This window comes from Panthera leo, chromosome D4 (assembly GCF_018350215.1).
Source record: "Panthera leo isolate Ple1 chromosome D4, P.leo_Ple1_pat1.1, whole genome shotgun sequence".
NCBI lineage: Eukaryota > Metazoa > Chordata > Mammalia > Carnivora > Felidae > Panthera > Panthera leo.
In genome coordinates, this window is record NC_056691.1 from 6,184,499 (window position 1) to 6,199,132 (window position 14,634).

The 14,634-nt window shown below is 35.4% G+C and overlaps 1 protein-coding gene across 6 annotated transcripts in view; it reads right to left on the bottom strand.

Annotated features, from left to right (window-relative positions):
• Positions 1-14,634, bottom strand: part of RIC1 (RIC1 homolog, RAB6A GEF complex partner 1) — a 141,500-nt gene that overhangs the window by 60,070 nt on the left and 66,796 nt on the right. For all 6 annotated transcript variants that reach the window (XR_006195934.1, XM_042913334.1, XM_042913333.1 and 3 more), the window contains exon 3: positions 11,299-11,378. Coding sequence is in view for 5 of the 6 variants with exons in the window: in XM_042913334.1 (XP_042769268.1) it covers positions 11,299-11,378 (80 nt within the window). In the remaining variant the exon portion in view is untranslated. The remainder of the gene's footprint in view (positions 1-11,298; positions 11,379-14,634) is intronic.

Consider the following 14,634-nt stretch of genomic DNA (forward strand, 5'->3'; position numbering starts at 1 on the left):
AGACAGCTTTATCATAGCCTTTTTTAAAAGGAGATAATAAAAGCATACTGAGAATTGTCATCTCTGCTTAGTAATAGAGGCTTGTCAGAGACAGGTACCACTGCATTGTACACATTCCTGGTTGGCATTCAAGCTACTGGGAAATATTCTATTCTTCATTCCCGGGCACTTAAAATAGGTATGGCCATGTGATTGACTCTGGCCTGTAAACCACAAGGGGGAGTTACTCGTGCACTTCTAGGCAGACACCTTAAGTGCCAAAATTGGTACGCAATGCTATTTTATCCTCTACCACAGGGACATGGCCTATGTCAATGCATAGAGTATACTACATCAAATAACTAATAGACTGCGGTCCACTAAAACTCAGCAAATTAATAGTCTATGATCATTGTTCATATGTGACTTTATTAAATGTATAGTCTGAGAAGGAGAAAGAAAAAAGAGCAAAGAAAAAGGAGCACAGTTTAAGAGACTTGTGGAACACTACCATGCATAACAACATGTACAGTGAGAGTCCCAAAGGCAAGGCAAGAGAAGGAAGCAGAAAAAATAACAAATAATGGTTGAAAATGTCCCTAATCTGATAAAGACATAAATCTAACCATCCACTTAAGGTCAGAAAATTCCAAATAGAATTTTAAAAGATTCATACCATGATACATTATATTCAAACTACCGAAAGACAAAGAGTCTTGAGAGCTGCAGGAAAAGTGACACATCATATACAACAAGGGATCCTCAGTAAGATTAGCAGCCAATTTCTCATCAAAAACCATGGAGGCCAGAGGCAGTGGGACGACATATCTCAAGTGCCGAAAGAAAAAATGTCAACCAAGAATTCTATACCCAGAAAAATTATCCTTCAAAAATAAAGGAGAAATTAAGAGATTTCCAAACCAATGAAAGTTGAGAGAATTTCTTGCAAGTAGACCTTAACTACCAGAACCCCTAAAAGGACTCCTTTGTGAAGAAACAGAAAGACAATAGAGAATAATCCAGTCTTACAAAGAAATAAAAGAAAAATGATAAAGGTAGCTACACAAGTAAATATAAAGCCAGCAGTGCTTTAGTTTTGGTTCAAAAATCCACCTTTTTACCTATGTGATTTAAAAGACTAATGCCTAAAATAGTAATTATAAAGCTATGTGTTGGGCATACAATGTATGAAGATGTAATGTGTCACAATAAGAACATAAAAAGGGAGGGACAGATATGTACAGGAACATACTTTTTATATACTATTGAAGCTCAATTGTTTTTTAATGCATTCAGGTTGTTGTGAGTATAAGATGTTAAATGCACTCCTCAAGGCAACCACTAAGAAAATAACATACAGAAAATGAAAAGAGAAAGGAATCAGAATGGTACATCACAAAAAACCAAACACAAAAGAAGGTGTTAATGGAAGAACTGAGGGACAAAAAGATATGCCACACAGAAAACTAACAGCAAAATGGCAGAAGTCCTTCTTTATCAGTAATCACTTTAAATATCACTCAATTAAACACTCCAATCAAAGGCAAACACTGTCAGAATGGATTTTTTAAGAATATGATTCCATTTCAAAGTTTTCTATAGGAGACTTACTTTAGATCCAAAGACCCTGAAAGGATGGAAAGAGACCTTCCATACAACCAGCAATTAAACACAGCAAGGTGTTAAGAAGACGACAAAGGACATTACAGACAATCCTCAACTTAAAATGACTTGACTTAGTTTTTCCAACTTTACAATGATGTGAAAGTGCTACGCATTCAGTAGAAACCTTACTTCAAATCTGATCTTTCTCCAGGCTAGAGATACAGTATGATAATCTTGTGATGTTGGACAGAGGCAGGAAGTACAGCTCCCAATCAGCCAGGAGATCCCAAGGGTAAACAACTGATACACTTACAAAAATTCTGTACCTGGGGAACCTGGGTGGCTCAGTCAGTTAAGCAACAGACTCTGGATTTTGGCTCAGGTCATAATCTTGCAGTTGTGAGATCAATTCCTGCCTGAGTAAGCAGCCTGCTTGGGATTCTCTCCTTCCCTCTCTCTCTGTTCCTTTCCACTTGTGCTCTCTCTCTCTCAAAATAAATAAACTTTAAAAAAAAATCCTGTACCTGTACAACCATTCTGCTTTTCACTTTCAGTACAGTATTCGATAAATTACATGAGCTATTCAACACTTTATTATAAAATATGCTGTTACATGATTTTGCCCAACTGTAGGCTAATGTAAGTGTTCTGAGCACATTTAAGGTAGGATGAGCTAAACTTTGATGTTTGGTAAACTAAATGCATTTCCAACTTAATATTTTCAATTTGCAATGGATTTACTGGGGTAAAATCCCATTTAGGTCAAGGAAGATCTGTACATGTAATAAAAGGGTCAATTCAGCCAGAAGAGTACCACAATTACAAACAGATACACCACAAATATATGAAGCAAATACTGGCCAAACTGAAGGGAGAAACAATTCTATCATAACAGCTGGGAATTTCAATATCCTACTTCCGTCATCGAGAGAACCAGACAGAAGTTCAGAAGGGAAAGAAAGAATCTAAACACTATACACCATTTAGACCTAAAATAAATACGAACACTCCACCCAGCAGCAGCACAATACATGTTCTTTCTCAAATGCACAGGAACATTCTCCAGGACAGAACATCTATCTGGACAGAAAAATATCTCAGTGAATTTCAAAAGACTGAAATCATACAAAGTATCTTATTCTCACTACAATTTAGTAAAAGTAGACGTCAATCATAAAAGGCAAACTAGAAAATTCACAAATGTGGAAATTAAACATCGCTTAACCAACAGGTCAGAGAAAACCCAAAGGGAAATTAGAAAATACTTTGAGACTGATGAAAATGAAGACACAACATCATGGGATAAAGTAAATGCAGTGCCTATAGGAAGATTTACAGCTAAAATGCTTACACTGAATAGGAAGAAAGATCTCAAATCTATAACCTAATTTTACACCTTAAGAAACTAGAAAAAGGAGCAAACTAAACTCAAAACCAACAGAAAGAAGGAGATAATAAAGACTGGATATGAGCAAAATAGAGAACAGAGAAAAAAAAATCAATGAAAGCAAATCAGTTCTTCAGAAACTAATAAAGTTGAAAAAACTAAGAAAAAAAGATGACTTATTACTAAAATCAGAAGTTAAGGTGGGGACATTACTACTGGATTTGGAGAAATAAAACAGATTACAAGAGAATCCACATATTTAGTGAACTAAATATGGACATACTACTTCTCTGGACATAATATCCAGTAGAGGCAGATTATGTTTAATAATTCAGAAGCCTAGATAATAACAACCGCAACTTATTAAGAACACGCTCACTTGTTTTTCTCATTTTATACACACAAAAGCATAAAAAGGGACTTGAAAAGCAGCTTTTCCAAAGTGACTGTGAAAAGGAGAGACTAGATACAACCCAGGTATCTCTAATTTAAAATGGATTCTCTTCTCTACATCTCCAAACTGCTGTATCTTTACCTCAAGTAGTAACATCAAGTCCAGTATCATTAAAAAAAGTAGGAAAAATGAAATCAAGCCCATTCCAGAGTTTTGTTTTACTAACATATTTTTCATTAATTAAAAGTACAGTTTCTCAGGTCTCCATTCTAATGAATGTAAGGCATTCTTGTCAACAAGCAGCCCCCACGGGGCAATAAAACTTCCATAGGGTAGGTCAACTATTAATCAAACTTCCCACAGCCTTGAGGAAGCAGATTCCCATCAAACTGACAAAAATCAAAACTCAAACTACAGTACTCAGAAATAGGTCATAAAAATTACAAAGGATGTCGTAAAAGAAAAAAAAATTGCCTCTAATTTATGTCAACTGTGCTTTGGAGGGCTAAACAAGGTGACACAGAAAACTGCCACCACACAATTAAATTCAGCAGGCATTTATTGCAACAGCCTCTGCTGTGTAGGAGATCTCAAATACATTCAAGGCCAGCTGAAGAAAATACTAATGTGGTAGATAACCGAATGGATCTGGGAGGTGGACAGGATGGACAGGAACTTCAGGAGTACAGCTGATCATGCACTATTTCTCCTGTCAAGGTAACTAACCTAAGTCTGGGCTTTCCTCACAAGTATAGCTCGAGTCCTGCAAGCAAAACTTCCCCTGACAACCTAGCACATTCCCCTAGCTGCTAGTACCACTTTGGGGAATCATTCGTTCACTTGGCATCTGCTTTTTATCAACATTACCTTTAAACAGTTCTCTCTTCATGAGCAGCTAGCTTATCCCTGCTTAGCACCCTATACAAATAGGAGGCATATAATAAATGTTTGATAATGATAATGAAGATCTCATTCCAGATTTTCAAATCTTTTTTCCTCTGATTTTAGTAAGGTATAACTGGCATAGAACACTATGATATTAAGCAATAAAACATGATTTGATAGATATATATATATATATTATAAAATGATTACCACAACATTAGTTAACAACCAACTGTGATCCTGACTGAAGAAAAACAAAGTTTTCTGATAGAAGTCACTTTTCAGACTACCATGTAGGACGGGAGAACCCAAACATAGTTTGGCACTCTCAGTACGTTGAGGAAAAAAAGATTAAAGTTCAGGAAACTATAAGTGACCATTTGTGGAGGAGTATCAGAGGCAGAAGATACAGAGAAAGAGCTCTAGAAACCTTCCAGGTTCCCCTGGAGTCTGCATGAATACTAAGCTGTGTGTACATATATGGTGAGACCCCACAATGCCCGCCAAAGAATAACTGGCAGGGTTTTAAGCTGTAAAGTTCATACAGGGCTGGGAGACATTCCAGTTCTGACCACCCAGGGAGAATACACCTTGTTTAGGACCAGATCATTCAATAGAGAGCTCAGAAGGGCTCAGCTAGCCTACAGTAAAGGTTGAACCCACCCTAAAATCATACAAACAGACTTCAAAAAGTTCAAGGCGATCTACAATTTAACAGCCACTCAAAACACAAAATCTCAACATTCCTTAAGGAAAAGAAAACTCAGACACTCGATAATGTTGCACAGTTTCCATCATCTGATCTAAAATCAACAGACATGTGATACGACCCAGCAATTCTACTCCCAGGTATTTATTTACTCGGGAGATATAAAGCTATAACTGCAGGGTAAACTGGGAATGGAAACTAAAAAGAAGCAAACAAGGTTCACAATTTCACTTTTCATTGTTTTTTGTTGTTGTTTTTTTTTAAGCATGATGGGACTGTACATGAGGGATCAGCTATTTCTTGGGTATGAGGGAGGACAGGAGAGTTGAGAGAAAAGCTTTATATGATATTATGTTTGACTTGAGCTTCTAAACGAGGTGATCCAGTTTTGATAAGTAAAACACATAGTCAGGGAGGCGCACCAAGAAAATAGCGAATGAACAGACATTACATAGGAATTGGGATTTCAGTGGACTAAAGGTAGGTGTGGCCAACAGGGGAGTAGTTTTCAGTGCCCAGAATTTATACAGTTACATCGCCATCAATGTTATAAGTGTTCATGCAGTTATGATGTAAGCTAACACATAAAATATATAAAGTTCAATACATATGTACATTTACAGAATATATACATACTGAAATCAAATGACACATGTAATATTTTGAGAAGATCAAAGGGAATAAAAAATATTAGGATAACTAACATACTTTTCAAGTTTATAAAATTAATTTAGAACAAGGTACACTGTTAGAAAGAATACTCTAATTCTATAAAACCTTAAGGGAAAAAAGCAGATAAAGTTTATTTTCCAGAAAACACTAAAATTTTATTAGTAAAATGTTGGGGGAAACTTTCACATCTGTAATCCAGACCTTTTCTCTTCTAAATGTGATGTAATTTCAGTAAAATTTCTGTCCCTTAAATGTTACAGGATTTTTGAAAGAGCAGGTCATGTTTAAATTAGAAAATGCGAACCTCGGGGCACCTGGATGGCTCGGTCAGTTAAGCATCCGACTTTGGCTCAGGTCCTGAGCTCAGAGTTCATGAGTTCGAGCCCCACATGGGTCTCTGTGCTGACAGCTTGGAGCCTGGAGCCCCCTTCGAATTCTGTGTCTCCCTCTCTCTCTCTGCCCCTCCCCCGCTCACGCTCTCAAAAATACTTAAAAAAATTTTTTTTTAAAAGAAAGAAAATGAGAACTTTAAAGAGCTATTCCCTACTTGCTTCCCACCTGACACTACTTCTTTAAGTCAGCTGGTAAAAAGTATAAAATCTGATAAACTATGTTGGGGGTGAGGAAAAGGAAACGAGAGGTTGAGTTTTAATAGTTGTTTTGGAGGTTTTTTCCGGTGAAGATAATCTGTATATCTTTAATATAATTAAATTTACTGGGGCGCCTGGGTGGCTCAGTCGGTTAAGCGGCCGACTTCGGCTCAGGTCATGATCTCGCGGTCCGTGGGTTCGAGCCCCGCATCGGGCTCTGTGCTGACAGCTCCGAGCCTGGAGCCTGTTTCAGATTCTGTGTCTCCCTCTCTCTGACCCTCCCCCGTTCATGCTCTGTCTCTCTCTGTCTCAAAAATAAATAAACGTTAAAAAAAAAAAAAATTAAAAAAAATATAATTAAATTTACTGAATTTTAGAATATATATATATATTTTTTTTAAATAAAACTTTGTCCTCAGGAAGGCTGGTCTCTGACAAAAAAGGTTGACAGAGTAGAAAGAATAAAAGAAAAAAATCTCTACTCTCAACAAAGTATACATTATGATGACATATTTAAATGATTTTCATTATGATAAAATTAAATATGATTCACAGTTTTAAGATCTACTAAACTCATATTTAAACATAAACAAGTGAACACACTGACTCCAGTGAAACACAAGTTATTTCTGATTTCTCCCTGGCACAGTTTCTTCCATTACTTTCAGTGCCAGTTCCAAGACATGAAAGAAAAAGCCAAGATGACCTTTAGTGGACAAGTCCATCCACTGGTCTGTATAGCTCACATGAAAGGACATTTTAATACAGAATGAAATGTACAAAGGCACAAAAGATATAAGAGGTGAAACTTATTAATCAAAGAAATAAATGACCTCTGAGGATAAAGAGTCATTTGATAAGGATGCCACCACTGTTGAAAGTGGGACTCCCGGGGCGCCTGGGTGGCGCAGTCGGTTAAGCGTCCGACTTCAGCCAGGTCACGATCTCGCGGTCTGTGAGTTCGAGCCCCGCGTCAGGCTCTGGGCTGATGGCTCGGAGCCTGGAGCCTGTTTCCGATTCTGTGTCTCCCTCTCTCTCTGCCCCTCCCCCGTTCATGCTCTGTCTCTCTCTGTCCCAAAAATAAATAAAAAACATTGAAAAAAAAATTAAAAAAAAAAAAAAAAAAAAAAAAAAAAGAAAGTGGGACTCCCAACATCGACAGGAAGGATGCTGGACACACTAGGTGGAAACTACAAAAGATGATGGGGATATCTGACCTGTTCTCAGTTGGAGCATAATGGAAAAAGACATGCAGTCTAAGGTCAAGATGCTGTCACACAATACAGAGAAGCGGAGATACTCTAGAAAAACTCATGTGATGAACTCATAAAATTTACAGAAGAGAAACAAGGGATAACAGTGTTTCCATAACCGAACAGAATACAACTACTGGCCTCAATTACACTGCCTCTATTCTTAAGAACTATTACATATAAACCACTCCAGATCCTTTGTCCTATTTTTGACTCCCTACTCCTCAAATAAACCCCAAACTAACAGATGACTAGATGGGCATAAATAAGGTTGAGGCAGTAAAGTATTGGTCGTTAAGAGTTATACACAATTGGGGCACCTGGGTGGCTCAGTCGGTCCAGCATCTGACTTCATTTTTGGCTCAGGTCATAATCTCATGCATTTGTGGATTCTAGCCCCGTGTTGGGCTCCACACTGACAGTGCAGAGCCTGCTTGGGTTTATCTCTGCCCTCCCCCAACAGTGTCAATAAATAAACTAAAAAAAAAAAAAAAAAAAAGAGTAATACCCTATAAGCTAAACACTTACGTCTGAATCATGGCCATGCCACTTACTAGTGACTATCGACTGGTCATTTACTTAGCCTCTCTGTGCTGCGGTAACTGTACCTAACTACCTCAACAGGGTTGTTACAAGGATTAAATTAGTTAGAAAAAGTGCTTCGAATACTGTCTTGACAGAGCTTACAATGGCACAGATGGCGATGATGATACACTGTCAAAACTAAACATTTTTTTTAAACTCTCCTCAAATCCATGTATGAATCACTTTCCAAGTTTTAAAAACATGAACTCCTATATTCCTCCAAACAAACTGAAGAAACAAATATTCTTATTCCCATTTTATAAATAGGTTCTACAGGAAATCTAAGAAACTAACCAGGGTACAGTAGCCTGGCAGTAAAATATACAAGGAGATTCTAATTTGCTCTGCAAAACTGTTTCCCTATAAGATATTTTGTTGGATTTTAGATAGCAATTACTAGAAGTTAAACTGGGAAACAAGTACATTATCAAGTCAAATATTAAAAAACTAAAAATCACTTAACATATACATATAAAATATGATTTACACATTAAATCACTTTTTATATATTTATTCGGACAGAATCACTTAAAATATTAGAAACACAGTAAAAATTTGGTGAAGGAAAAAGTATTTAAAAATAGTATTAACAGCAGCAGCTGTCCTTTATTAATTTTCCCACAAACTAGGCAGTTACGTGAGCACTTAATACACATGATCTCATGTAATCCTCTGAAATAATCACTACGGTTGTCTCACTGTACAGATGAGGAAACTCCGGTTTGGGAGGTATTACGTAATTTGACAGAAGCTGCACAGCTGAAAAGAGAAGGAGTGGACGCCCAATGCCAGGTCTACAGGACGCCAACACCTCGCCCTTTGACGAAGGCAATGCACTCCTCATGCCACTAGGGCAGGACACACTTTCCCGAGCCACAGAGTGAAACCCATGATCGTCAAGACAGTGGAAGAAAGCCCACACTTTTAAAACACACAATGTATTTTGTTTAGTCCTCTAGCCTATATACTGTCAAATGCAGCAAAGTTCACGCACTATCAGAACTACTACTCAGTTAAGGGGCGTCCTCTACAGTCTTAAAATCAGAAGGTAAGCAACTCTTTTTAAATTCTCTGCAACACCAAAAGGGAGTCTCAAAACACTATTCCAAATCACTGTAAACATATGAAATCGTGGTAGTGACTTGAAATAATGGAAATGGTATTTTTCATTGTGTCGACAGATGTTATCTCCCTACCCTGCCCATCTATACTAGTATAAATCAAGTAATTATAGGAGCATGTCTACATCAAGCAAGAAAATGGGTTTAAATGCGCTAGTTCAAAATGCACAAGTAAATGAAATTAAAGACACTAATTACAACAGTTCTTCAAAAGGCTCACAGAATTATCACTTAGAATGAAAAAGTAAGTTTTATATTACCCATAAAACTGCATTTAAAATTTCTAAATACATCCTATCAAAATATCCATAACACGTTAAACAGGAGTACAATTTATATACCAAAAGAGTTTTTGCATTAAAATTTTTTATTGAAAAAATCAAATTAAATTCCATCATTTAAAGAATTTCTGTACTTTACAAAAGATTTCCAAAAGTCAACTTACACCTCAACTAATACTATAGTACAAAAATAGATGGCTTATGGAATCAGAAACATAGATAGTTCCTTAAAATCTATGCTAAAGGGATCTGAGTTACATTCTACATGGCCTACATTTCCCTCTCCCAAAGTATATTCTCAAGAATTTTAACCAGTATTGACCAACTTTCATAACACAATTTTTTAAATAAAATTTTGCCTTGTTTATACATTTTTCAAATACATTGACACTTTTAAACCATAATGAATATACTGTACGTAAATCAAAACTCTTGGAAAATTCAAAAGCTGAAAGAAGCTGAAAACTCACTAAAGTTCTACCATTTAGGAGCAATTACTATACACATATATTGCTCTAGCTTTTTTTAAGATAATTTTTGTTTTGTTTTGCAAAGTTGCAGTCACATTACATGTATAATTTTATGTGACTCGTTTCTCTACTCAGCGTAATATGATCAGGTTCCCAAGTTTATAAATGTTTTGAAATATTACATTTAATGATTATATATTATTTGAGAAGAATGTACCACAGTTAACTTCCACACCAAAACTCTCTATTATCACACTTTTGTGTAGATCTACTATCAGAAGCTTCTAAGAACACATTTTACTATTCCTCTACTGGCAGAGCAGTAATTTTTAAAAAACCAAAAACTATCTTTACATATGAAAACTGTATGTTTCTAAAAGATTTGTTTTTAATGTTTTGAGTTAGTAGTATTTAGTTTGAGCTACTAATTAACACAAGTTTCTTTTGTGTTTGTTACTTATATTTCCTCTTATTACTTTTACCTATTTATCTTTTGAAATCTTTGGGTTTCTTAGCAATTTGTCTCCTTAAAATATAAGATACATTTTATACATAAAATTACATAAACTATAATATTTTATGAAAATATAAAGATAGAAAGCCTCGGCCCTATTTACTGAAAAAACTTCCTCCAGTTTGTTACTTTTAACGCTGTTCTTTTTTTCCTGTTAATTTTGAGAAATTTAAACTTTCATATATTAAAATGTATTTTCTGTCTAATTTCTTATATACCTAATAAATTCTGGCCATCTCCTACCATCTAGAAGTGTGGTAAGTATTCACTTATATATTCATCCAGCTTTAATGGTTTGATCTTTTGCTTTAAAATTAGGATGTTCTTTTATTTCAAAAGTTCTTTCAATAAAATGTTCTTTTATTTCAAAAGTAAAGCAAAAATTTTAAGGAAAAAAAATGCAAAACATACACAACAACATGGCTTAAAGATCAAGTTCTAACCAAGAGGTAACCCCTGCTTGGGGTACACTTTTTTTCTCTGCAGGTATAAAACACTACAGGAGTTAAGTGTCAGTAACTTATATTGACATTTCATTTCTTTCCCTCCTGATGTTTTAGCTCCCCCCTAACAAGGCCTGGAGAATGCTAGACTATATTAGTAGTGATCCTGAATGTCCAAGAAGAGATACAGTACATTCACCCAAGATTTCCAAGTAACTAATTACTTAGTTACAGAATTCTTTATTCAAGTAATGATAGTTAGAGGAGACCTGGCAATTTTTGACATACTATTTTTAAAATACTGACTTGGCTTTATTTTATTCACTTCAGACAATGCAAAACTGGGATGTTTTTTATGAATATAAAGTATGCAAGTCAATTGTTAAAAGAATGAAAGACAACAAACTTACTTGGGATACACTGGTTCATAAAGGTACTTGTCCCCTCTTGTAGATGTAATATGAAAAAACAAGATGTAGCCATATGCAGTCTGAAAGATAAATTTTATTTGCCATGAATTAAAGGGTAAGGCTATGACTAAAACCTTATATTTCATTTTTATATATTCTTACTTTGAAAACACTTCACTCTTGGGAACCCTCTTCTGAAGAGCTATAGTCTAACTATCCAATTAAAACAACCATCTTGTTTAACGTAACCCATGAAGAGTTTTTATATTTTAATATTTCATAGATGTCACTGAAATCAACAGTTCATACTATGTTGCAGACATTAATACTCTAAAATTAAATTATACTATTCAATAGCAGGTGATTATTTTGCAAAATATACAGACCTTTTTGAACTCAGCAACATGGCAACTAATTTTTCTAATTTTTAAAGCAACAATGTCACCAAATAACAGTAGAAAATCCTTCACTCAACTCAAAGTTTACACAACATAACTTCAAAATGACATATTTACCTATTTCAAAATCAATCGACTGGCTTCTGATTTGCTATAAAATATACCAAGACACAGAAGAAAAACAGAGCAAATCTTCAGTTTCCAAATTTGAAGATCAGTTAATTTTTCTAAGTTAAGAAAACGGTATTAAAATATAAATTGTATTAAAACATTGTCTGATTATGGCACACATCTGTGAATTGTGAAGCTCAACCAACCACTACACACTTAAGTGTACAAATATACCGTTTCTAACCAAACATTTTCAGGCCTGAGAAAAGTGGCAACTGCTTGGACCCAACTACTACATGCTAATACTGAACTTTTTTTTTTTTTATATATATTTTTATTTATCTTTGAAGGAGAGACAGCGAGAGAGAGACACAGCATGAGTGGGGGAGGAGCAGAGAGAGAGGGAGACACAGAATCTGAAGCAGGCTCCAGGCTCTGAGCCATTAGCACAGAGCCCAATGCGAGGCTCGAACTCACGAATGGTGAGATCTTGACCTGAGCTGAAGTTGGATGCTTAACTGACTCAACCACCCAGGCGCCCCAATATTGAACTCTTTATCATTTTAGAAGCAGGTGGGCTTTTACCCAAAGTAGAACAAAGAAAACTGAAAAAAAAAAAAATTATCCAAGTTTTCAAATTTTTTTCCAGTACTTGCTTCTGTTCTTCACTTAAAGGAACACCAGAGGAAAAACAATTTCTTCAGCAATGTGTTCTGTTTTATTTTTAAGCTATGAACTTTCCTATTTCATAATATATACCAAAACTCTAGAGTTCAATATATTGGGACACAAAAGAAAAGAGGCTGAGATCATCCTAGTTCCTCATGGGCAATTTTACATTCTTCAAATGTGCAGAATATGGGATCAAAGGAAAACAGATTCAAATCAAACTACATCAGACATCATAACCCCCACACAGATCAGTAATTCTTTAAAATTTGTAAGCTCTACTACTACCTTATATGGGCTAGAAAAGTAAAATAATTTGGGTCTAGCACTGAGATGAATAACATGCAAATGCTGTCTGGAGTATCAGTCACTCAAGGTCAGAAGTTCAACATTTCAGAATATCAAATGCTAATAATATACTTGGAATTTTAACAAGTGCTTAGGAGACTATAATGCCAGGGAAAATATAGCATCATTTGCAACAGCATTTAGAAAATTTTATACATGTGATATACTAGATGAAATTATAAATGGCTTGATTTACTCTTCTAGTATTCTGTATCAATCTTACTGAGTATCTATAGCTTCGCATGTATATTAAATGCTATATAGTTCCAGATCTCACTGACCTTTTCTTTAACAGTCTTCCTTTGAACAAGTTCTGCCTTTGAACAATCTAAAAAGTTCTGGTAATAAATGATCATCCTTAAAAAGTAGCATCTTCATTGTAAACTATACCCAATCTGTTATTATGCAGTATTATGATGGCCTTTCTCTTCCCACCTTCAAAATACTGCCAATGAGCATACTACAACTGCTTAATCTATAGGCAGCAGTCCCAATATCTACTTACAGTACGGATACACATTCTCTTTCACTCTCACACACGCACACGTTTCTTTCTCTCTGTCTCTGTCTCTCTCTCTTCTCTCTCTCTCTCTCTCTCTCTCTCTCTCACACACACACACACACACACACACACACACACACACACACGGTGCACGAACTAATTTTTTCTAAGAAAATGAAAAGACAAAATAAAGAAACTCGGAGTTCTCTTTCCTGGTATCATCCCATATCTTTTTTTTTTTTTCTTCTTTCTCCAAGGCACACTACTGGATTCTGTGGTTGTCATTACAGAGGCCAAACAATTTTTGTAGGCAACTTGAATGGCAAGTCCTCAAGTCTCTTTCTTTAGTATACCCAGGAATAAGGGTCACAGATACATAAGAATAAAGGCTATCAAGAGGATAAAAGAAAGAAGTCACTACTTAAGTGGAGAATGGAACAGACTTGTCTCTAATAACACCACTTAAAAGAACTGGAAACAATTGCAAAGGATATTAACAATGCATCAAAAATTCAGTCAGTATGAACATTCAGTCAGAGAAGTATCATCTTCTTTTTTCAATTGCAAACTGTAAATGGAGATTTAAAAAGCTCTGCAAACAACCTCAGATAATTCCACAGTTTAAGAGAAGAGTGTGAAATCTGGAGGTGGCAGTGTGGTTGATGCCATCACCATTATTAATTGCTTGTTTGTATTTTGCTTTGTCTGTCATTGCTTTGTTGGGCATTTGGGAAATTTCCCCTTGCTACTTACAATTAAAAATATTTTAAAAATTATTTTATGACTGCATGACATAAATAAAAGTAATTTTATATTTTAAATCCAACTGCATCATGATATAAATCAACTGTTAGATGCAACTAATGCTTCACCTGCAGGAAGCAATTCCAATACCTTCCTCTACTATCCAATGCCTCTATTGGACATGAATTCACCACATGCTTCAGAATTCAAGTCATTGTGCAATTCCTCCTTAGGACATACCATTTTTATCATGAAGAATAGGACAGATTCATGCATCTAGCTCCAATGATGCATCACAAAGATATCTATGATAATTAAGAGATAAGGATTTGATGATTTTAGAGATGTATCTTCTATCCCAACATCTGTCATGTTAGGGTTCAAATAAGGCTGAACTAACAGAGTAGCACTTTTCAATTCTTTACACTGGTTTGTAAACATTGTTTACTGTTTTTAGATTAATTATACATGTTCAAATACATATAATTAATCACCCAAATCCTACCACAAAGAATAATTACCTAACATTTCTGTATAATCTTTCAGACTCTATACATTCTGATA